The following is a 22,546-nucleotide window of genomic DNA, read 5'->3' on the forward strand; positions in this document are numbered from 1 at the left end:
CTGAGTTTGAATTGGCGCTGAGATCAACAGAAATGTCTCCCGGGAATTCTCCAGAAATCCTTTAATCACGACATATTATCACACAACTACAGGGAGTCACACAGGGGGGAGTCAGTTGAGGCGCTGGTACTGAACGACGCCGCGGGCGCAGCACAGGAAGGGCGACGCGGCGGCCAGGAGCAATCCGGCGCCCACCCAAGGCCGGTGAAAAGCCCAGGCGAGGGAGGTGATCAGCAGCGCCAGCGAGAAGGAGAGAATGAGGTTCGCCGATACTGGATGTGCGGGATCCGGAGCGATTCGAGATAGATAACAATTATGTGCCACTGTAAACGAGATGATGACAGTCTTATCCTTGGTCTTATCAGTAGATGTTGATCCAACAGATCCAACAAGGGGATTTTGGGATTACTCACGAGCCACGTGCACGATGGATGCTGTGGCAGTGGCGGCGAAGAAGAGCAGCAGCCATCCGAAGAAGCGAATTGTCCAGGTGGTCATCCTCTGGGATTTATGCTCTTGCTTGAACGCGTCCGTGAGGCTGTGTTCGCCCTTGAACACCAGCAGAACGTGGCTTCCGAGGCTGGTCTGATATGGCACCAAGACGCCCTGCGAGAGGCGCCCCACGACGGTGTAAGTCTCCCCTTCCAGGCCCGCGAACGCAAACTGGATGCGAATGTCGCCAATCTCGGGATTCCACACGTCGTTGCAGTGATAATAGAGGCCCGAGTGGAGCTTCACGGCCGGATCTTCAGGTCGGCTGTCCGAGGTGAGCTCCACGAAGCTCGAAATGCGATCCTTCACAGCCACGCCCAGTTCGTAGTAGCCAATCTGGACGCGCTCCGCCACCTGTACGCGACTCTCCAGCGGAAAAGCCCGCGGATTGTGGTGTCCAGTGCGAATGTAGAAGTTCCGGGAGTCAATCAAGTGATCCCGCCAATCCATTGTGTAGTAGTAAGTCCGATCCTCAGTCTCCACCGAGGCGATGCTCTCGCCGTAGCGATGCTCCATCGTCTCCTCAATCCACTGGTACATCTGCACGCGTCTCTTCAGCTTCACGCTGTTCACCTGAATCCCATAATCCGGCTCCGTCAGCGGCTCCTCCGTCACCAGAGACCCCACAATATGCACCAAACGGCCCTCGTACGTGCTCTCGATCGGAATCTCCGCCATCAGCGACACGCCATCATTCAGGGCCTCGTCCAGTGCCAGAGTCTTGTGCACAGCGCGCCCCTGGAATCATTGGACACCCAGAGATTGCTGCCCGACAGGCGAGAGTGTGGTTATAATCAATACTACCTCATTCCAGAAGAGAAGACCGGAGCCCGCGACGAACAGAATGAAGCCGAAAGAGGCGACAAGCCAGTAAGCGCGGAACTGCTGAATCAGGATCATCTCTTTCACCGTTCTCGCATAATGGGCGAATTTTCACTGACTTTCCACCCCCGGGAGCAATGGCTGAAGTTTTTACACAAACAAATCAAAGCAAACACTGAGGAAAAAAAATCATTTGCGTCACGCTTACACTGTAAAATATTCGAATTCCAAATGCGCTTTATTCTTGCAATCTTCACAAATCTCTGACAAATCTTTAGTAATTACCGCCTTGTCCCCTGGGCGGGGCGCCCGGGGCTCCTCTCATCATGCCTGGTGGTGGTCCGCGGATGGGGGCGCCGCGCCCCATGCTTGGCGGAAGGCCGGGCATAAGTCCAGGCGGCGGTCCGGCTAGCATGTGTCTCATGGGCGGCGCAGCCACTTGTCCGCCTCTCCCCGCCGGCGCCATGTGCTGCTGCGACGGGCCACCAACACCCCTCACAGGTCCCTGAAGCCCTGCCGGCACCGCCGCCACGCTGGCTGGCATCCCGCGCCCAGCAGCTCTGCCCACACCCGGTCCCGGAGCCGCTCCCGGAATGGGAACGCGCGGAAGACCCTCCTCAGGCGGCGGAGGACCCTCAACGGTGAGCGAGACGATATTCTCGCCACGCAGCAACACAAATCCCAGCACTCTCTTCTCCTCCTTCTCCGGCAGTTTACTATTCTTGGGCCTGATCTTCCTGAACTCCTCGCAGTCGCCGAGAATGAGATTCATATGCTTGTCAAAGGCCTTGAATGTGCCGATGAAGGTTCGCGAATCCTGCAGGATGATCCTCACGCGGTAGTTGAGGTGCTGCATCATCTTGTTGTTCTTCCCGATCGTCTGTGAGTGGAGCCCCAGAGGGCGGAAAACGATTAGAAAAGTGGCCCCAAACATAACCTTCAACAACCCACGCTGAGGAAAACCACAACAAATGCGGCCTTTTCCACTATTTACGCATCACACTCTGTGCTACTCACCATCTTGACGGTTTGTGATTGCCTTTAGCAATACGAAAAGTTGCAAAAATTGAGGAAAATCCGTGTAAAAGCACGGAAAAGTGGTGCGCAAAGAAGCTTCTCCAAGCGATTTGTTTTGACGTTTTCCTGCCGGTCGTGTTGCGCATACCCAGTCACCAGAGGCGCTACAGTCGTCCCATTCGAGCACTTTTGAAATCCCTTAATAACCGATTATGATTATAATTAGAGACAATTTTTTTAAAGTACAGAGGGAAATATAATAAGAAAATTATCAATATATACTGCTTAGACTTCTTACGACTATATGGCCCTGCTTGGGACGTGAGGAAATCAACAGATCCGACATTGAGACGTATTTTTAACACGATTTCGCAATGTGCCTTACACACACTGCTTTTCCTATTCTCCGCAATGCGCGCTGCTGGCAGTGACAGCCGAATTAAGGCGAATTTGATAGGTTTCAACCTTCCAGCCGACACTGGAATTTCCAGACACATTACGTTTGTTTTGACGGATTGGCAGGTTTTCGCAACAAAAGACCTCTGATCTCCACTACCAGGAAGTGAAATCGGCGGAAGTGAGTACCTTAAAACATTCTATGACACCTAATCATTATGATTGTTAGAGGAAATTCACCCGAAAACAGGTGAAGAAGGCAGAAAAGATGGAAAACCTTCCACGACGCATCATAAAGGAGACTCAGCGCCTCATGCAGGAACCAGTGCCTGGAATCTCAGCTGTTCCGGATGAGACAAACGCCAGGTACTTTCATGTGGTTGTGGCCGGACCAAAAGACTCTCCCTTCGAGGGTGGCAACTTCAAGTTGGAGCTTTTCCTACCGGAAGAGTATCCATTGTCAGCACCAAAAGTGCGCTTCATAACGCGAATCTATCATCCCAATATCGATCGCCTGGGCAGAATTTGTCTGGACATTCTCAAAGACAAGTGGAGTCCCGCTTTGCAGATTCGCACGGTTCTTTTGTCTATTCAGGCACTCCTTAGCGCCCCAAATCCCGATGATCCACTGGCCAATGATGTGGCTGAGTTGTGGAAGATGAATGAGGCTGCAGCCATCCAGAATGCACGCGACTGGACCAGAAAGTACGCTTCAGCTTAGGTGTGTGGAGGAGGAGCGCGTAGAGAAAATTTGGCCAGGAAAATGACGAGGTTGGAAACTTGTTGGAAAAGCTGTGCACTATTTGGCTCAAGATCACTCCTAGTTTGTATGTAATTCGCCACGGCGGAGGAATACTGAAGTATTTTAAACAATAAATCACGTTTAGGAGTACATCTTGGCGATGAGAGGCTTTTCATTTTGGCCCAGGAAGTGGCATTTTGGGGGGTGGGGGAGATGAGGTTCGCGATTCCCAGCTCCGTCGTTGAAGGGTTTCCCATGACTCATGTGTTTTGACAACCCACTAATCTCTGCAGCTGAAGAATTGGGATTTTCATCGGGATAAAGAGCCATGGTGAGTTGGGGTGATTATTCAGGGATGTTCTGGCCAACAGATTCCAACGAGGTTTGGTTTCTCTTAACAGCACGGACGCCTGAAAGTGAGGACGACTGAGGAGGAGGCTGCCCGGAAGAAGGTGGAGCAGCAGGAGAAGCTGAAGGCATACAAGGAGGCTATGGCGAGGATTCAGGAGAAGAGGACAGCCAATGAGCTGGACAAGGAAATGCTAGAACTCACTAGGAAGCTGTTGAGCAGTAATCCTGACATTTACACGCTGTGGAATATCCGCAAGGAGTGTTTTCAAGTGATGAGAGAAAGTCTTGGCGAGGAGGAATTGAAGGACCTCCACAAAGGTGATCTGCTCTTCACTGAGCAGTGTCTGCAGGTGAATCCAAAATCTTACGGTGCATGGCATCATCGTGGCTGGATTCTGGAGACTCGTCCGGATCCCGATTGGAAGCGCGAATTGGAATTGTGCACGAGATATCTCAAGTTGGACGAGAGGAATTTCCTCTGCTGGAACTACCGTCGCTATGTGGCTGGAAAGGCGGGAGCGACACCAGAGAGCGAGTTGGCATTCTGCACACAGAAGATCCAACACAATTTCTCCAATTACTCCTCCTGGCACTACCGCAGCAAGCTCCTGCCCGGACTCTTTCCACACGAGACTGATCACGAGCGGCCCATCAGCGAGGAGAAGCTGCGCAGTGAGTTGGAACTCGTCCTGACGGCAGCATTTACAGACCCAAAGGACAGCAGTGCCTGGTTTTACCAACGATGGCTTCTGGGACACTCGGAATTGCCTCTGGATTTGGCTGCTTATCGCCAACAGGACGACTTCGCCACTGTGGCCTTCACGAAGGCAGTCAATCTGCACAACTGCCAGTTGTCCGGAGGTATCTCCGGCTGGAAATCAGCGTCTGGGAGTGTTTATGACACCACATGGACGCGGCAGCAGACAGAGAATCCCGGGAATGAGCTGGTGTTCACGGATGACGCCCAGAAGGAATACAGAATGGAGATTAAGAGTGTTGGAAAGGTGTTTGTGGGTGTGAAGCTTCCGAAATTCGGTCACATTTTCGGGTCTGTTGTGTTGGATCATCTGAAGGAGCAATTAGACTCTTGCAATCAACTGCTGGAGTTCGAGCCGGACAGCAAATGGACGCTCTTGACTGCTGCCCTGCTCATGAGAGCCATTGACAGGAAGGCTTACCATGCCAGAGCACTGGAATTCCTGAGGAAACTCCAACTTGTGGACACTCTGCGCAGTGGATACTACGATGATTTGGCCAGCAAGTGGGCTGCTGAGCAGGTTATCGAGAAGTGGATTGAAGAGGGTGACTTTGACGCTCCCATCGATTTATCCGCCATCAGGATCACCACAATTCCCTATGAACAGTTCATGAGTGTGGCGACTGAAGTGAACTTGGAGGGAAATCAGCTCACGGACAAGAATTTGGCCAAACTCGTGGCTCTGCAGAACTGCAAGGTGATCAATTTGAAGGATAATCGAGTGAGTCAGGAAGCCGTCGAGGCGCTGCGTGGAAAGCTTCGCGACATCACAATCTTAGTGGATTAGAAATTCTGTATTTTTTCTTTTCTTCAACGGGACCCAAGAATTGATGTTTTTTTTTTGTAGGAATAAAAATTGCTTTCTCGTAAAATTTTTTGTGTGTATTTTTTGTCCTTTTTTTTGCTCCTCTATTTCAATTAATAAGAAGATTTACAGTAAAGAGACAAGTATTTAAAATTACAAGATTGTTTATCCAACTATAAATAAATCAAAGATGATGTTTTTTCGCATTTTTCCATTCATTTTCACTTTTTTTTTTTTGCCTTTTTCTCGTGCATACCGCGCATTTTTCTTTGTCAATGCTCTCTTTCTTCCATTACGCAATATAAATACCACTTTTATACATTTTACACATCTATACGCAGAATTGATTTCATTATCTTCATGCTGAGAACATTTTTTCTTTCTCCTCTGCAAGAACATTCAGACACTTTCTTTGTTAAAATTCACATAATTATTCCTTTTATGTCATCTATATATAATTCAACATTCATCACTATGGGCAGGGGGGGGGGATTCAAATGGGTGATCTCTCTTCACAATTGAACGCTAAAAACTATTATTTACTCTTCATTGTAAAGAGGGGGCGGCGCGAGAGGGTGGAGAAGGGAAGTGATATTTTCTTGTCACTAAGATTCTAAACAATGACAGCTTTTTTTTTCTCACTCCTCTCGATTAAACGACTCTCACTAAAAAATTATTTACACAAAATACGGGAGGGGTGTACTTCCTTAACAGCATTGCGGATTGAGGGTGAAAAAACTCAGCTGCTGGACTTTTTTTTTATTACTATAAGAAATTTTAATTTAATTATTGTGTGCATTCTAAGAATCACCGCACGTCTAGTTAATTTGTTAAAAATCTATAATTTTTTAGTATTTGTCGAGAAGATTTCTTTAAATATATACACAAAGAAAAAAAGAAAGATTCCTTATCAATTGAAACTCAATGATAGTGTGTGTGCATTTTACCCAATTTTTGCAAAAACGGGAGTAAAAGTTCACTTGTGAGAGAAGAAAATTCATCAGTTTCACAAATGTTATTATTCTTATCATAACAATATGAATTTTTTGCAAATTTTATCAGGTTTTTATGCTTTTTTTTTTACTCTCCACCTCGCATTTTTCTTCATTTTTTTCTCTCTCTTCTTCTTCATAATGCCTTACAACTCCACTTCAATTATGACACGACAAATCTTATGCAATTATGCTCTGATTTTTCCAAATGTGATTAACAAATTGTGTTAACATTTTTTTTTCGAATTAAAACGCCTCTCTCCTCCCACTAATATTACTGATTTTTCTTGCTTTTTTTCTCTCTTTTTTCATTGAACACAAATCTCATTCGCCAATTTTTTTTTTTCTCTTCTTCTTCTTTTTAATAATATTTATACCGATAGACACGACAATCTACGAAGAAACGTTCCTTCTCTCTTTGCAATATTTTGTATATAAATGTGTGTGCTTTGCTTTAAGAGAGATCAAAACTGGGAGAGAAGGAGAAATTTTGGGAAGTGTTCGCGCCCTGATTCTCTCTCTTTCTTTCTCCCTCTCTCTCCAGAGTCCGGGGAATAATCGCCAGTGGTCCAAACCATTTGAGTCCAAAGCCATTTGCTTTCGTCATGTGCCAGTTTAGCACTTGCGATTATTGTTGGCGCGACTGGCATTCTTAGAGTGTTGCTTGTCCGAGCGCTTCTGGCGGCCATTCTTGGCGTTCACCTCATTGGTCTTGTTGGATCTGATCAGTGCATTCCGACACAACTTCTGGCGTATATTCTTCTCGTGACTCTACAAGACACAGAATCAGAACAATTTACATTTAATTTGTGCTCAATTCAAACCTAACCAAAGTGAAAAAAAAGACTGTGAATGTGGATCAATATATCTTCAGTTTTCATTGCTTTTGCATTGTCCCGATGTTGATTATCTCTCAAAACCCACTAAAAATGCAATTTAAATTTTGAAATGCTCACTTTTGGGCCAAATGTTAGTCAAGTAGTACTTTTCTTTATAAAGAATTACACAATATCTCAAGATAATCAAAATCGATCAATGTTTTTGAATTTACTCAACTTACAAGAGATTCAAGATGGGAAGAACATCAAACAATATTCAGAGTATTGCAAATTTTGCTGTGAAACTAGAAGTTCTTCTATACTTCCAAAGATTCTATTGATTATCTCTGATATTCCACCCACTTGAATGTCAGGCCTCTTCCGATTCCCTCTACAGCTAAATGTCTAAATATAATCACAAAACATCAAACACTTGAAGAGATGAGTATGATTTTCTCTTAAATTATGACCAAGTGATTGATTTATTGGATCATACCAATGGATATGTTGTAATGCAACTCAAAAGAACTTCCCAAATATCCTAAAAGTGGGAGTTTTTACTACAAAAATAAAATGTATTTTTGGTTGTGAAATGGAGATTTTGGCCCAAGTTACACACACAGAGAGTGACAAGCATGCCAAAAATTCCAGAGAATGAAGTGTGTCCAGCGTGTGGTATGTTAGAATTGGAGAGGATTCAGAGAAACACATTCAAGGGGGAGGGAAAAAAAGGTAGAGAGGATATTTGAAGTCGAAATTACCATTTGAGCAATGCGATACAAATAGCCCTGCTTCTCCTCCAACGACACAACGCCAGCCGAGCGTCTGACCCTGGCCGTGACTCGAGTTGTCTGCAAATGAAGATACAAGTGATAGTGTCTCGTCCGGCAATGAGCAATTCATTCCTCAACCGGCAAAATTCGAGCAAGCAAAAGCAGGACTTATGGCGTGGGAGAGGTTTTTCTTCTTTTTTTTTTGTTCTTTTTAGTGCGCCTAGAGACAGTGTCTCCCCTTGACAATTTTCTCAAGCTTCTCCAATTCTCAATGCCAATTCATTGGGAGGGTAGAATGGGGGGAGAAGAGACACAGGGCGGGAGCGAGAAAACCAAAGCATGCAAACCAGAAAATGAGAGAGTGATGAATGATTTGGGGTGGATGGAGGATGAGAGATAAGACAAAGTGTTGGCTTACATGATTGACGATCCTCTCGTCGGCCGGATGGGGTTGATTCTCCTCGGCCTCGTAGTTCAGCACGACCATGTCGTTCTCAATGGGCTGAGAAGGGCCCCGGATGCTGTGGTACACAGACATGCTGCCCAAAATAAACACAAGTGTTAAGTCAAGGGAGAATCCCACAGGAGCGCCACAAACTCACCTCGGGTGCTCAATCAGGAGATTCTCGAGAGGCGACGTCTCCATGTGAATGGGTCCCTGGGTGCCCGTGAAGCAGGACGGAGGCGTCACGAACCAGGACTCCTCCATGGAAGTGAGACCCACAACATTCGGCGGCTCGGCATGGCGATTGTGGCGCGCCTTGGTCACCAGTGGGCTGTTCTTTATCTCAACAATGGGCAACTCCTCCTCAGAATCCGTGCGCGGGAGGCTGACGTCGTCCTCGGCAATGTTGTCACGCTCCACCAAGAGCCAGTCGTCGTAATCGTCGTCAGCAACGGTGTGCAGTAGATTGTGTTGATCAGCTGACGGTGAATCCGCGTCTCCAGTTCGATTGTCGTGCTTCTCCTCTTGCTCCTTTTTCGTCCCACAAGTGCTGCTGCTACTGATCGAATTTCCCAACAAATACGATGCCAATGTATTGAACATTATACAGTGAATCCCGACTTTCTCTCGAGACTTTTCGTGCGCTTTTGTCCTGGGCGGTGTGTCGAGATTGGGCTGTTCTTTTTCTTTTTCTTCTTGTTATTGGCAAAGTCTTGTGTTGACTGTGTGTCTTCTTTGCAGCTCTCTCGAGATCACAGAAAAGCAAATTCAATCCACCAAATCTTCAGAATGCAACCCTCAGTCTTGTAGCTCAGAGAAATTCAATGTAGGTCACCTTCACAGTAGTTTCTCTCCCCAAAAAAATTATTAAATACAGTCCTCACGCGACGATGCCTCACCAATTGCCCCTTAATATTTGTTAAATATTTTAAGAAAAATGTATGCGATAAAGATTTGTAGTGTTGTATTGTTCGTTATCAACAGCCGTTTATCAGGTTTTTCTGGAAACAAAGAGACAAAACCATTTATAATACTGACACATTTGCATCTCCCTCAAGCTCTCTCTCCTCGTCTCCTTCTTCCAAGATATCCCCGGCATTATCAGCACGTCTGCAGCATGAGGTTGTCGAACAGTGTCGTGGCAAATAATGACCTAATATCGCGCAAGGAGAAGTGGGGACATCCCTCTGGACAGCAGAGAGAGAGAGAGATGTCCCCAAAATGTCCGACAGAGGCAGAAAAAAGAGAAACTTCGGCACAATTGTACACAAAAAAAAAGATATGCCCAACAAGAACACAACACTTGTGTACACAATGCAATTGGACACGCTCAGTAATCACACAAACGCGAAATTTATTGCTTTCTCCGACGATGCCATAATTCCATCCGCGAAATAGAGGCACACAAAGAGCCTCCCGATCAACACTCTGGAACACCCTCAGCAATCTGACCCCCGCCACAGCCACAGCCAGACCAGCAAACTTGCAGCCAGAGTTGAATGGATTTTGGGACAAAGCGAGAGACTTTTGAAGGTGAACTGCATGAGCAAGAAGTTAGAATAGAACACAATTTCAGGCGCAAAAAAGTCCACAGAAAAATATAAAAATCACACAACAGAGATTAAAAAAAGACTGCACAGAGTTCACCATAAATTTGATTGCCCCAAAATTAACTCTCCTCCGTCTCTCAAGCATGATGAAACGTCCACTTTTTATTTGCATATACAACACAACACAAACACCGCGTGTGTACACGGGATAAAGAGTCATTAAGAATTTCCCCATATATTTCAGAGGGCTATTTTTAACCCACTCGCGCCTCAAAGTCAATCGAACTGCAATCTCGGGCGGGATATTTTTCTCCCCAAAAATCAGCGATAAATCAGCGATTGATGATGTTTTCTGCCTGCTGTTCTCGGTACCCAATTCAGTGCATTTATTGCGCAATTAAAGCCACTTTGTTCAGTATCGCTCTGCCAGCTCAAATTGCTCTGATATATTTTTTCTTCCCTTCTTTTATCTCTATTCAATGCGCACAGTTGTCTTTTTGTCACCGCGACTCCACACAACATAATCATCTTATTCATGCAAAAATAGCTCTGCCAGAGTAAATGCGCGGTTTATTTTCCAGTGCTGAATTATATTTATTCAAGTGCTCAAGACTGTGTGTCTTCAGACCATTTTTCATTCACTCAAAACATGATTGAATGGATGAGACATTGCCAAATAGGGATATAAATAGGAATTTCCTTTGTCTGCGCGCGCGATGCTGTAGTTTAGCGCAAGGGGAAGATATTACAGTCAGAAGTGGTGTACAGTTAAGCAGAAGTACTTAGTACTTAAGAAGTAGGAGTTCATCAAAAATTCATCAGAGTAATTTTTTTAGGTTTTGTGATATATGAAAGCCAAAACCTTCTTCCAAAAATCATAATTATTGTCAGAATTAAGCATTTTCATAAAATAAAGAACACGATTTTGGTGTTTTTGCCTTCTCAAAAACGTTCAAATTGCACGAAAGATAAACATAACCACAAAAATGTGGTTTAGGTTTGAAAAATATCAATTTTTAGAGTTTCTTTCACCAAATATTGATTTAAAATTATCAATTTTGAAGCTTATAAGAGAATTGTAATACTTGACAATAAAAAATTTGTATATTTTGAAGTTTCCTAATGTCGTTTTTTAGGTTATGATCGAAAAATTATCCAGAAAAGTCAAATTAAATAGTTTTTTCTACAAAAATACTCATCGAGAACTTGTTAAATTTCTTATTCACCGTTGCAAATTTTATTTTGTACACTGTTTAGCCTTATTATCTCCCCCTTGGTTTAGCACACCAACACTTTTTTGGCCGCCAATGTCGAAATACAGGCTTGAATTAACCCTTTGCAAGCATTCATATCATATTTTCAGACTTTATCTCTCATATCTCATCCGAAACAGAGACATAAACAACAAGAGCCAAAATTTCCCATGATGATCAAGTTGAATCTTATTGAATCATGCGAATCATGTGATTAGTACAAGAGAGAAGAGTGGCAGTTTTGAGTAAACATTGGCACATAAAGTTAGATGAAATGCACCAGAAAAAAGTCCTCTAGAAATGATTAATTCCAACCACACGAGATAGAGTAAATTTAGAGTTACCAATATTCAGTATCTCTGGTCAAATGGTCTGCTCTGCCCCTTGTTCTAATAGTGTTATAAATTTTGGGGAAAAACACACGCGCGATTGTGAGTATCATTAACAACGCCATAGCGTCTGGCGATAGCGTTAGAGTTGTTTACGAATTTTTTCAAGTGAACCCAGAGAGAGTTGACAAGAAGTGGAAACACACAAAAGTCCATTGACCACATGATAGAGGAGTTCCTGTCCGCCACTCTTGATATTATCACACTTCAAGAGGTGCTCCATCATATTTATCCCTGGAAAATTTTATCACGCCACATTCCCTTTCACCCCTTTTTGCCTAACATTCCGTAATAGTGTGATTTTTGGGAGACACAGCAAATGTTTACTTATTAATTTCTGATAACGAATTAATCGCATTTAATAGTGTGAAGTATTTTCTCGCTCATATTTTTCCACTCTCGCTTTATCACCAACCACTCACGATACGGATGAGAAAATGAGACATTGTTTAGTGGAGCACAAAAACACATCTTTTTTTTCCCCTCTGTTGTAAACTTTATCAGTGCTTCGTGAAGAAACAACAACATTCACACAATATTCTCACGACAGAAAACAGTGAGAGAGAATTGATCGAATTCTTGGCGATTTCACAACAATTTGCAAGGATTGCAACATATTTTGTTCATTTGCCATTATCTAAATACTGATGTGATAAAATACAAGATAATTTACCTCTCTCTAGTGATATAAAAATTTACTGCATGGACGGATTGAAGATTTATATTTTTCAGTTGTCAAATGATGCAATTTTTATACACAATTTCACTCTCTCTTTGCAGAGTCTCTCTCTCTCTCTCTCTCTTGAAAATATACACAAAAGTTTGACTTTCAAACTCTTTCTCAGGTTTTCTGTTCTTCCTTCCAGAACGACTGAATATCAACTGATATTCGTCGTGTGGCCTTTGAAAGACTCATGCGACGCGCAACTTAATCCCAGTGGCGATAAATAAGCCACACACATAATATTTGTTGAGAATTGAGTATCTGCTGATGCTTTTGGCTTGTAGTGAGAATGGAAAATATGTGAAATGGCGCAAAAACAGCCAAAGTGCCAAAGAAAAATCAGCTGTTTCATCCACACAAACACTCACTACTGCGTAAAATCACATGTTTTGTTTACACACGCCTGAGGAGCTCTCTTCTATTTTTTCCTCATCTACACCGAGGCGGTGGGTGGGGGGCTTTTCTTGGAATTTCCCTCACACTCTACGCGAGAAAAATATAACTTCTATATACACACACTTTCCCACCTCGTGCGTAAATTGCGCTGATTGGGAAGGAAAAAGCATTAAAAATACTTGTCGATCTGATGGCTTTTTGATGTCGCGCGCCGTAAAGACGAGCGGCAATTTGTTGCGAAACCCCCCCCCCCCCTTCTTCTTCTTATTTTGATTTGTGGTGTGATATGAGTTGAGAATTCAGTTTTATTAATCATTCACACAGCCGAAGGTTGATTGTCTATTCATGCCCTTTACGCGCGCGCAATCCAAGAGCACTCATTAGCAAGTCTTTTTTCCCCTCTTACGCATTCATAATTTTTTACGCAATTTACAATTAAATACGCACAATTTAAATTAACCACATCGCGAGAGGGCAATTTTTCTCAACTGTGTGTGGGAGGGAAGAAAGAATGACTATAGTTGCAGAGTGAATTAGATGAGGAGCAATGCAAAGTAAGACGAATGCAACAACGTTTGGTATGCTAAATTGTAAATAATACAGCACAATTAGAGTAACGCAAGGAGAAAAGGCCTCTGTAAACTAGCCAAACACATCGTCTTCGTATATTGTCTTAGTGGAAACTCACAATTACACTCATGCATGCGTTTCCTTAGACACAAAAAATATATATAATATGAAATGCATGTGAAAATTCACTTCAATGTGAAATTAATTATTAATTTTCAAGTAATCAGAGTTGAATATCTTCTCGACAACATAGATGAAAGATCTCAGGTAAATAGACAATCTAAACCATTAGCAACTCTGTATAGAATTTCGTCACATTTTCTAATGAAGCAATAGAAAAATCATCAATAGAGAGGTGGGGAAAAAAAATATGAAAAACAACAAACGGCAACCTTTAACCATTCATTCACGCCTGAACTTGATAAATTTTCACACTGATGTTCACCTGCGCGAAGGAGAACCTTCGCGTCGTCTTGCGTCTAATCTCAGCCATCAACATAGCGTTTCACAATTATTTTTGGCTTATGCCCACCAATTAATACACTCTCAAAGAGATTCTCCTATAAATAGACCTTCTTTCACACTGACATCATAGAGGAAGAGTGTAAATTCAATTAGGATCTCTCTCTCTCTCTCTCGGGGTATTAAAATTAATGATTTTAAAATGCTTTTGAAGAGCGCAAATTGATATCCCAGAAATGACTTACAAGTCACCCCAATGTAAAAATCATGATGGTGAATTTCTCTCTGCAAATTGCCATCAATCAGTCATTTTTCCATGATTTTATTGAATGAAAAGTATGCCAGAGTTGCAGTTATTGCAATATTACCCTCTCTAATTGTATGCAATTCCTTCTCCAATTCGTCACATTGTCTTATTTGTCGAGTGAATTTCCTTTTCTCTCTCTCTCTCTCTAACTAAGCAACTCACCAAACTCTCACTTCCAATCAATCACCAACAACATCATGCCAATTGTTCATGAGGTATACAAATGTATAGTGAAAATGCAACTTCTCTTTGATACACATTGCCGCACCTCCGTGAAAAATCACACATGTTTTCCCTTCAATTTACTCCAATCGCACACACCAGATACATTCGAGGAGAAATTGCAATTTTATATCGAACAAAAGCTTATGTAATGTCATTGCAGTTGTTGCTGAGGAAAGACTCTGAAGTGGCAGAAACAATTAAGAGAATATTTGGCCGATGAAAACAACATTTTTTTCATATTTTTTCTGCTGCAAGAACAATACGAATGGCAACCGACTTTGTGACCCTGTGACTCACAAATGACTGTCTGAGTGCTTCGAGCTTGATTCAAGAGGGGGTTTAGAATCGCGCATTTCAATGGCTTGTGGTGGAAACAGCTGATAAACTGTTTAGACTGACTGTCTGTCACAAAGAAAATGCGCTATCGCTACAGCTAAATTTACAATCCCTCCTCTATCAATTGCATCATGCTCGTGGCCCGGAGTTGACACTGTGCGGTGTCTTAAGAGTTGTTGGATCGAAACTTGAGGATGGAAAATGCCATTTATTCCTGCCTTATCACGCACACTGATACCCAAACAAATGAGCAACCTTGAGACTTTGCACGAAATACACTTCCCAAATATCACTTGAGAACATTTCCACCAACACCATGGCGCAATTACGTTTGGACGCTATGGAAATATCATGGAGAGATACATAAATTGCCTGTAAATTACAGATGCAATTAAACTCAATAGAGCTAATGTTGAGTCATCAGTGGTCTCTTTTTTCTCCACCGCGCGACCATCACTGCATCATGGCATTTCACAGTTAGAAGACTCTCATTAATACAATTGATACGAGTTTTCCTTTTGCATTTCTTTTCCACACGGCTCTTGTGTGCAATTGCTGAGAAAATGCGAGACAATTTTACACCTGAATTGCCTTCTCTCACTGTGGGTCAAACTAAATAGATCAATGTGGATTTTCTTCCTTTTGCTTTAGCAATTTAAAACATTTTGAGTAAAGTATGTCTACATATTTTTGCTGTACGTTAAATTACAACAAACTATATTAAATGTGGTAAAAATCTAATTCAAAGGACTTCTTTTTCTCTTTTAAACTCCACCTATCTGCAAGCGCCGCCTATTTGTTGGACAATTAAAGCCTTGGCCATGGGTAAAGAGGCTCAATTTTAATGGAGGAAAAGTCGTGATTTCACTTCTAAACCCATTTGGCTCTCGAAACTCAAAGAGATGGTGGGAGAGAGAGAGAGATGTTCGTGAGCCAGAATCACGTCAAAGTGAGAGAGCGCATCAGGCTAAAAATGTCTCACCTCCATCGGGTACAGTTCAAAATCAAGGTTGAGAAGCATGCGATAATGCCACATTTCAGCTGATCCAAACAATTGAGCAACAATTGCTTCCCACCTCTTAATTTTAGCGTTACAATTATTTCAAATTACCTTCTTTGCACCTCCCTGTGAATTGGTGAAAATTTCCAAGAAAAACAATTTCATCGTGTTGTGCAACTTGGCGTGTCTCTTTGCGAGTCAGAACGCGCGCGCCTCTTTGGGTGGGAGAGACAAAGAAGAACCAAAGCGCGCGTAATGCCCTGAGGAATTGAAGGACACCGAGAGGACTACAGTCTCTCTTCTTCAGAGGCCAGCCATGAGAGCAAGTGTGTACAGAGCTTTGTCTCATCACTGCCCTTTTGCGGAAGGTAGAGAGGTACAATTTCTCGCTTCTCGGAGGATTTCTCAATGTTGCGCTCATTCTCTGTTCTTTGAGAATAACCATTCTTAAGTTTCTCACACTCTGCCATTCTTCCAATCTTCTCCCCACCACCACCACACTCTCGCGAACCGTTTTTTACATCTCCTTTGTATGTATGTGCGCCCAGATGATCACCATATACATATGTTTATGCGCACAAGAGGCGAAGCATAAGCTCTTCGCCTCTTGCTTCGCCACTCCCTCTCTCCTCTCTCTTGCCTAGAGAAGCAGCGCGGAGAAGATTTCTCATATGAACTTTGAACCTCCGCTGTGGCCAACATGGAAAAAAAATGCCAGGCACGGATAGTGTCACAACGTTTGAGTCTTAATGTGATGAAAATTATGAATTTAATAGGCAACATTTGTCATGAGCAGAATACACAAGCAGAGTCAGCTGCATATGACGCTTCAGCTGATCAACGAGTTAAACCACTTTCGCACATCACGCTGTATTTTTGTGGGGAGTGTAAATTACATCCACAATTTGTCCCACATTTATCCAATATAACCTCTCTCACTCACTCTCTCTCTCTCTCCATCTCTTTCTTTCGAACACTTCAACACATCACAAAATTATTTATGCTCCCAATTGAACTGCCTTTGTTTATGTGTGAGTGCATATGCACAGAGCATAAGCTTGAGATGGAAACAAAAACAAAAAAAAACCACTTCTTTGTTCGCTTTTTATCCATCAACTCTCTAGGCTTTTCCTTGAACATTTTCCTCACTTACCACAATTTTCACTCATTCAATTGCATAACCATACAGACTTTTGCGAACACGTAAAAATTCTGTCATGATACGAAAATAAAATATCATCTCACCCCCTCAAAAACTGACTCTCTCTCTCTGTGTCGCTCTTCTCCTGAACCCACACGACCTCCTGCAGAGTCGCGACCAGGACAGTAATTCTTCACCCAAACCGTGTGCCTCTCTCACGTCAAAGTCAAGGAAAAAGGGTTTCCCACTCTCTCTCTCCTCCCTTGTCTCCTCATACTTTGCCTTTTTCAAGAGCAAATGGCAAAATTTTCCGTGATTTCGTGCCAAAAATAAAAACCCATAGACGTTATTTAGTATAAATAAAAACAAAAACCAAACGAGACCTTGAACACTCTCAGATCTCACTCCCCAGGTTTTGTGTGCCTCAACACACAGATTTGCTCGGCTACTTTGGAGGCAGAATAGCGTCATCAGCTGATTAAATGTCAAGTTGCAATTTAGACAATAAATTCTCTCCCAACTCTTCAAATTGCCCAGCTCCCGCGGGATTTGCTGTCTTACCCACCCAAAAATGACTCCTCATCAGATAGCAAGAATTTCAGCTCCAAAGGTCACAAATTACCTGAAACAATCTAACCTTCCAAGCAAAGAACTGACTCAGTCGCTCTCTCTCTCTCCCACTCGCACCCTCACACACATTCGCCATAGCACACCTCTCCTTATTGATCCCCCCAGCACGGAACCCGTGATTCCGTCCAGGATCCCATTGCGTGGAATTTGCCTATCTACAGCTCAATTTGCGCTCAATGTTGCCCTGTATTATGCAATTGAAGCAAGATGGCGTCGGATTTTTCCCACTCATACGTGCAATTTTCCCTCGACCCGTGCTCGGGTGTCCCGGGGAAAAAGGAGAGGAGGAGCATCGGAGCCCCGAGTACAGTGAAAAAAAATTAGAGTAGTAAATTTGGGCTTACTCGTCAAATCTCTTCCCCGCAGCTCTTGAGCGCGCACACAGCACACGAAAATATCTTTCAACAACAACACACTTCTCTCTGGATAAATAAATTTGTGCCTTATTATGCCTCTCCTCACTCTGTGTGTTTCTAAATAAGTAAAATTTTTTTGTATCTTGTATATATGGAAACAACGATCGAACTAGATTCGGGACGCGCTTTCAGCTGACTAACATTGCCATCTCCTCTCTGCACTTGGCCAGCCCAGAGCGAAGAAGCTCCAACACACACCAACACCACTCACTGTCCCTAACTCACAATTGCGCATACACTCAACCGTCATTTACATCACGAGGAGAACACACCACCGTCACCTCTCTGTGCGTACAAACACACGCAAGCGTACAGTAGGGTCTCATTGCCTTCTCTCAATTTTGCCAGATCCCTTAGATGGGACACAAAGAGAAATATAGCATAAGCCCCATTCCTCTCCCTACAGCGGCATTCGACATATGCTGCATGGCAATAGTTTCCCTTTTTCCAATACAAAACAAAAACACCCGACGACCACGACACGACTAAATAGCAGGAATACAACCAAATGATGCTCTCTCTTTGTCATGACTTCTCTCCTCCCCAATAAAAATATGCTGCCAAGCTCAGTAACTCTTCCACAAATGTACGCGAGATATCGATTGGCTTTAGGAGAAAGATAGGCAATTTCGAATCCCATATTAGACTTGCTAATTATTTACCTATTACTACAATACACTGAAACCTCAAAGGTGTGTCTGTGCACTTTGAGTAGTTACAGAACTAAAAATGTTGACAAAAGAAACCTTATTTAATAACAGCAATATTATATTCAAACGTAAGTATTCAAACATAAGTCTCAATTTGTTTTATAACTGTGTGAATCTGAATTTTAACACTAAAGACTTATGGAGTAATTCTCAGTAACACATGTTAAACTTCAAACATGTAAAGTTTAACATTTGAAATTAATAAGAAAAAACAGCCCGTGTTATTGTCGCTAAAACAATGTTTTAGAGTTTCAAGCGACACCAATATGTGTAAGAGAGGAAAAATGGTGAAAATTCAAGTAAATATTTAGTAAATCTACGATAAAAAGAATTTACTGCAAGTATATTTTATGTTTATGCCCTAAAATGAGAGTTACAATGATAGATTGATCCATTTTTGCAAGATATTTGCAGATTCCCATCTGTTATTTTGTGTTTTACACATTCAATGAAACCATATAACACATTTAGGCGAATGAAAATGGTTTAACACATTTGAATTTATAGTGAATCGCCATTTTGAGTCTTACATGTGTGACTCCGATTAGCAATGACGTGTGTTAAACCAATATAACACATTTTTACATATTTTGTGTGACTGAGAATTGCTCAAATCAAATTCATCCGTCCCCAATTTCATTGCAGAATTTCCCAAAAGAAAACCCAACGCAATAATTCCACAAAACACAGTGTAGGTACAAAAAGTAAAAAAAAAAAAGATTAGGGCAGAGATATTCGCGGTTCATGAATAGCTAGGTATGTTGAGCTAGTTAACTCGTCTTCAGCAGAGAATCTTTCTGCAAAGAGTTACTCAACCTGGACAAAATGGTATCATTTTCAATCACAAGTACCCAACCAATACATTCCCGCACGAGGCGAAGCCACATCTCACAAAACAGTCCAGCGAACAGCAGACAATGACTTTTGTGCCACTATTTTCATTTTGGAGCAACAGCAAGCAAAATAGTCTCAAAGCGGCAAATATCAAAATTGCTGGACTGAAAAGGGTCTTCATTTGCATTCGAAATCTCTCTCTCGCTCTCTGTGCTCGTTTTTTTTTGTCTCCGTCTTCCTACTCTAATATTAAATTATGCTGACTTTTATCATTCATCGCGACTTGTTTTGAAAAAAACAAAGCACGCACACACACACAGAAAGAATGAAGAGAGAGATTGAATAGCTTGCGAAGAGTTAATGTTAGAAAATGTGGAATATTCTGTTCTTTTTCAAGTCGCGCGATGCCCACTAGAGATATACTTCAATTCGCATCAATTGTCCAAAGAGCTTTTCAAAGCATGCACACAACTCGTGGCATCAATCAAAAATCTGTATCGTCAACATTTGCTCTTTTCACTCTTTTGTCTCCTGCCCACTCTCTCCCTCTCTCTCTCTCAATTCACTGGCCATAATTATTATCCCTCTCGCGCGCTTTCGAAATGTTCAGAAAAAGAAAGAAAAAAGGTTGCATTTGTTCCTCTGTAAAATGGAAATCATCGACAACTTAAGCGTTAATGTCCAAAATGCAGTTGCTCTTTTCAATGGAAACGTGAGCTCTCTTCTTTTATTCACGAATTTCTTCCATTTTACATTACAACAAATCCGTTGTAAGTGTAATATTCTTATCTGTTAGATTTGGCGACTCGCTCCAGTTCGTCCTTCTTCTTGATCGCATACGAGTTGGATGAACCCTGTTAGAAAAAAGAAGAAAACAAACAAACACACATTTAGATCACTTCTATATCGGGGGCTTTTCTTTTTGGCTCTCATGAGAGCGTTGATGAGGAAATTATTGTTCCTAAATTTTCCACTGTATCTTGGCTTTTAATCACACTGACACAAGGATATGTCTAAAGGATTTGTTCTTGTCCATAAGCGAAACTGAACCACCAGTGCGAATATATAAAGTAATTCAGCATTTTGAAAGGACTTGCAATGGGAGATTTCTAGAGCAAATGATAAATTCACCTTCTCAGCGTTGATGAGCTCGTCAGCCAAACACTCAGCAATGGACTTGATATTCCGGAAAGCAGCCTCGCGGGCTCCAGTGCAGAGCAACCAGATGGCCTGGTTCACGCGACGCAGTGGAGAGACGTCGACAGCCTGGCGACGAACGGTTCCAGCGCGTCCAATACGTGTGGAATCTTCACGAGGGCCACAGTTGATGATGGCAGTGACAAGAATCTGCGAAAAATTCAACATTCATTAGGAAATTTAGTCAAATGTTAGGAGCATAATCTGTCGATCACTCTTTTATTTCAGCCCTCTGGCATTATTAACAGGGCCGAAAGTGAAACAGGATCCATTCCTCTCGTCCTTGTTGATGCTCTCTGCCTATTTTTTGGGCAGCAGAGTGCTATAGAGACAGGACGTTGCCTAATTTCGTGGCCATGGACTTCACAACTCACCTGCAGCGGATTCTCTCCGGTGAGCAGATGAATGATCTCGAAGGCGTGCTTCACAATGCGCACAGCCATGAGTTTCTTGCCATTGTTGCGTCCTTTCATCATCAGCGAGTTGGTGAGACGCTCGACAATGGGGCACTGGGCCTTCCTGAAGCGCTTCGCAGCATAGCGTCCTGCCGAGTGGGGCAGGTACCTCGCGTACTTCTCCTTCACGGCAATGTAGTCCTGGAGGGACATGTCGGACACGTGGACATCGTCGCAACTCCAGCGCCCAAACAGCTTGATGTCCGGAAGCTCAGCCGGCTGCGCCACCACCGTGTGCTCCTCCACCTGCATGGCAGGGGTCTCCGGTGGAGTCTCCTCGAATTGCTCGAACTGCTGCGGCTCAGCCACTTCACTCATGGTGCTGGAAAAGAGAGAGAAAACAGGGGAAAAGTGAGACGACTTAAGATTACAGGTTATGTTGACATATGCTCTGAGAATTCCTTGAAAATCACTCAAAAACAACTCAGAATCAAAGCAAATACAATCAACGACACACAATAACTCTCAATTGAGAATATTTTATGGGAAATTTACAAATAAACTTGATTTTTAGATGAAAATATGACACGTGTGATTGCACTCCAAGAGGCATAAAAACAATCGTAATTTCCCACAAGTTCTCAACATTTATCACTGAATCTTTAACTTCCACGTCAACAATGCACTTCGATCTTCCTGATTTCACAAAATTTAATTATGTGCGAACTGTAAATACTTACAAATTTCCTTAAATTACGTTCTTGCAGAGCAACCACACAAATGGCGTCCGACGGAAAGACCGATGACAGCGCGTCCAACTGACAGCACCATTTCCGCCACACTTTCGCCTAAAATGCCCACTTTTCGACCAGTTGTAGGCATTTTTACTAATAAATTCTCTGCGATTTTCCAGAATTATAACTAGAAAATTGAAAATATTGCTTCCATTCTTTGTAATTCAATGCTCTTTTATTCATACTCGAGGTTCTTGTATGGATCAGTGACTGTGAATAGATTCCGGCGACGATTTTTCCTGGACTTTCCACCATCGTCTTTTCCCTTCAATTTCTTCTTTCTCTTCTCATTTCTTCGCTTGTACCACACAGGATAATTTCCGAATTGATCCTTCATCGTCTTGGCGTTGTAAACATGCTCAACTTCTGTCTTTTCATTGACTACTTTCACAGTCTTCAGCTTCTTCTTCGACGACGACGCTTCCTCTCCATCCACCAGCATTCTTTCCTCAGCTTTCTGTAACCCAAAATAATTATTAGACAGCACTAAGCAAGATGATTTGTGGCATATTTACCTGTTTTATGGCTTTTGCATCGGTCACTGTGGCAATCTTCTTCACTTCCTTGGAAATCTCATTCCCTTTCTCGTCAATCAACCCAAGGCACTTTTTCAATCTCGCCAATTCCTTCACGGCAAACCTCTCACGCTTCACATTATTATTCTGTGCGCGCTTCTTCCTTCCCATTGTGCACTTTTGTGTGAAAATTCAGGTAAAGAATATCCCTCTGTGCAAATGTAAACACGTGCACTTTGATGTTTAGACGAAGTGGGACATCATCGAGCGATCGCAGCACTCCTCGCGGAGA

The 22,546-nt window shown here is 42.7% G+C and overlaps 7 protein-coding genes across 10 annotated transcripts; 2 read left to right on the forward strand and 5 right to left on the reverse strand.

Annotated features, from left to right (window-relative positions):
- Positions 1 to 42: 42 nt before the first annotated feature.
- Positions 43 to 1,483, reverse strand: LOC132259498 (transmembrane protein 43 homolog). Its single transcript, XM_059757162.1, has 3 exons — positions 1,297 to 1,483; positions 414 to 1,230; positions 43 to 323 (listed from the first exon to the last, which is right to left on the reverse strand). The coding sequence occupies exons 1-3, from the start codon at positions 1,390 to 1,392 to the stop codon at positions 112 to 114; spliced, it is 1,125 nt and encodes a 374-aa protein (XP_059613145.1). The 5' UTR covers positions 1,393 to 1,483; the 3' UTR covers positions 43 to 111.
- Positions 1,484 to 1,533: 50 nt separating this feature from the next.
- LOC132259241 (small nuclear ribonucleoprotein-associated protein B) lies at positions 1,534 to 2,572 on the reverse strand. The gene is made up of 2 exons (XM_059756799.1): positions 2,332 to 2,572; positions 1,534 to 2,194 (listed from the first exon to the last, which is right to left on the reverse strand). Exons 1-2 carry the CDS (start codon positions 2,332 to 2,334, stop codon positions 1,589 to 1,591), a joined length of 609 nt encoding a protein of 202 aa, XP_059612782.1. The 5' UTR covers positions 2,335 to 2,572; the 3' UTR covers positions 1,534 to 1,588.
- Positions 2,573 to 2,779: 207 nt separating this feature from the next.
- Positions 2,780 to 3,491, forward strand: LOC132259250 (ubiquitin-conjugating enzyme E2 N). 2 transcript variants are annotated; one of them, XM_059756811.1, is made up of 2 exons: positions 2,780 to 2,908; positions 2,957 to 3,491. In XM_059756811.1, the coding sequence occupies exon 2, from the start codon at positions 2,996 to 2,998 to the stop codon at positions 3,446 to 3,448; it is 453 nt and encodes a 150-aa protein (XP_059612794.1). In that variant the 5' UTR covers positions 2,780 to 2,908; positions 2,957 to 2,995; the 3' UTR covers positions 3,449 to 3,491. The 2 variants fall into 2 exon arrangements, with proteins under 2 accessions (XP_059612794.1, XP_059612793.1); XM_059756810.1 differs by having other exon boundaries at positions 2,781 to 2,908; positions 2,978 to 3,491.
- A 121-nt stretch (positions 3,492 to 3,612) lies between these two features.
- Positions 3,613 to 6,734, forward strand: LOC132259243 (geranylgeranyl transferase type-2 subunit alpha). The gene is made up of 2 exons (XM_059756801.1): positions 3,613 to 3,800; positions 3,871 to 6,734. The coding sequence occupies exons 1-2, from the start codon at positions 3,798 to 3,800 to the stop codon at positions 5,362 to 5,364; spliced, it is 1,497 nt and encodes a 498-aa protein (XP_059612784.1). The 5' UTR covers positions 3,613 to 3,797; the 3' UTR covers positions 5,365 to 6,734.
- On the reverse strand, positions 6,710 to 17,969 carry LOC132259246 (tumor protein p53-inducible nuclear protein 2). 3 transcript variants are annotated; one of them, XM_059756804.1, is made up of 5 exons: positions 17,738 to 17,969; positions 8,568 to 9,411; positions 8,384 to 8,504; positions 7,954 to 8,043; positions 6,710 to 7,145 (listed from the first exon to the last, which is right to left on the reverse strand). In XM_059756804.1, exons 2-5 carry the CDS (start codon positions 9,011 to 9,013, stop codon positions 6,990 to 6,992), a joined length of 813 nt encoding a protein of 270 aa, XP_059612787.1. In that variant the 5' UTR covers positions 9,014 to 9,411; positions 17,738 to 17,969; the 3' UTR covers positions 6,710 to 6,989. The 3 variants fall into 3 exon arrangements, with proteins under 3 accessions (XP_059612787.1, XP_059612788.1, XP_059612789.1); XM_059756805.1 differs by lacking the exon at positions 17,738 to 17,969 and adding an exon at positions 12,276 to 12,372; XM_059756806.1 differs by lacking the exon at positions 7,954 to 8,043.
- Positions 17,970 to 20,045: 2,076 nt separating this feature from the next.
- LOC132259909 (small ribosomal subunit protein uS7) lies at positions 20,046 to 21,795 on the reverse strand. The gene is made up of 4 exons (XM_059757725.1): positions 21,686 to 21,795; positions 20,925 to 21,327; positions 20,485 to 20,700; positions 20,046 to 20,207 (listed from the first exon to the last, which is right to left on the reverse strand). The coding sequence occupies exons 2-4, from the start codon at positions 21,321 to 21,323 to the stop codon at positions 20,139 to 20,141; spliced, it is 684 nt and encodes a 227-aa protein (XP_059613708.1). The 5' UTR covers positions 21,324 to 21,327; positions 21,686 to 21,795; the 3' UTR covers positions 20,046 to 20,138.
- Positions 21,796 to 21,892: 97 nt separating this feature from the next.
- On the reverse strand, positions 21,893 to 22,510 carry LOC132261245 (protein LLP homolog). Its single transcript, XM_059759962.1, has 2 exons — positions 22,255 to 22,510; positions 21,893 to 22,196 (listed from the first exon to the last, which is right to left on the reverse strand). Exons 1-2 carry the CDS (start codon positions 22,423 to 22,425, stop codon positions 21,915 to 21,917), a joined length of 453 nt encoding a protein of 150 aa, XP_059615945.1. The 5' UTR covers positions 22,426 to 22,510; the 3' UTR covers positions 21,893 to 21,914.
- Positions 22,511 to 22,546: the final 36 nt, after the last annotated feature.

Source organism: Phlebotomus argentipes, unplaced genomic scaffold (assembly GCF_947086385.1).
Source record: "Phlebotomus argentipes unplaced genomic scaffold, Phlebotomus argentipes genome assembly scaffold_18, whole genome shotgun sequence".
Taxonomy (NCBI): domain Eukaryota; kingdom Metazoa; phylum Arthropoda; class Insecta; order Diptera; family Psychodidae; genus Phlebotomus; species Phlebotomus argentipes.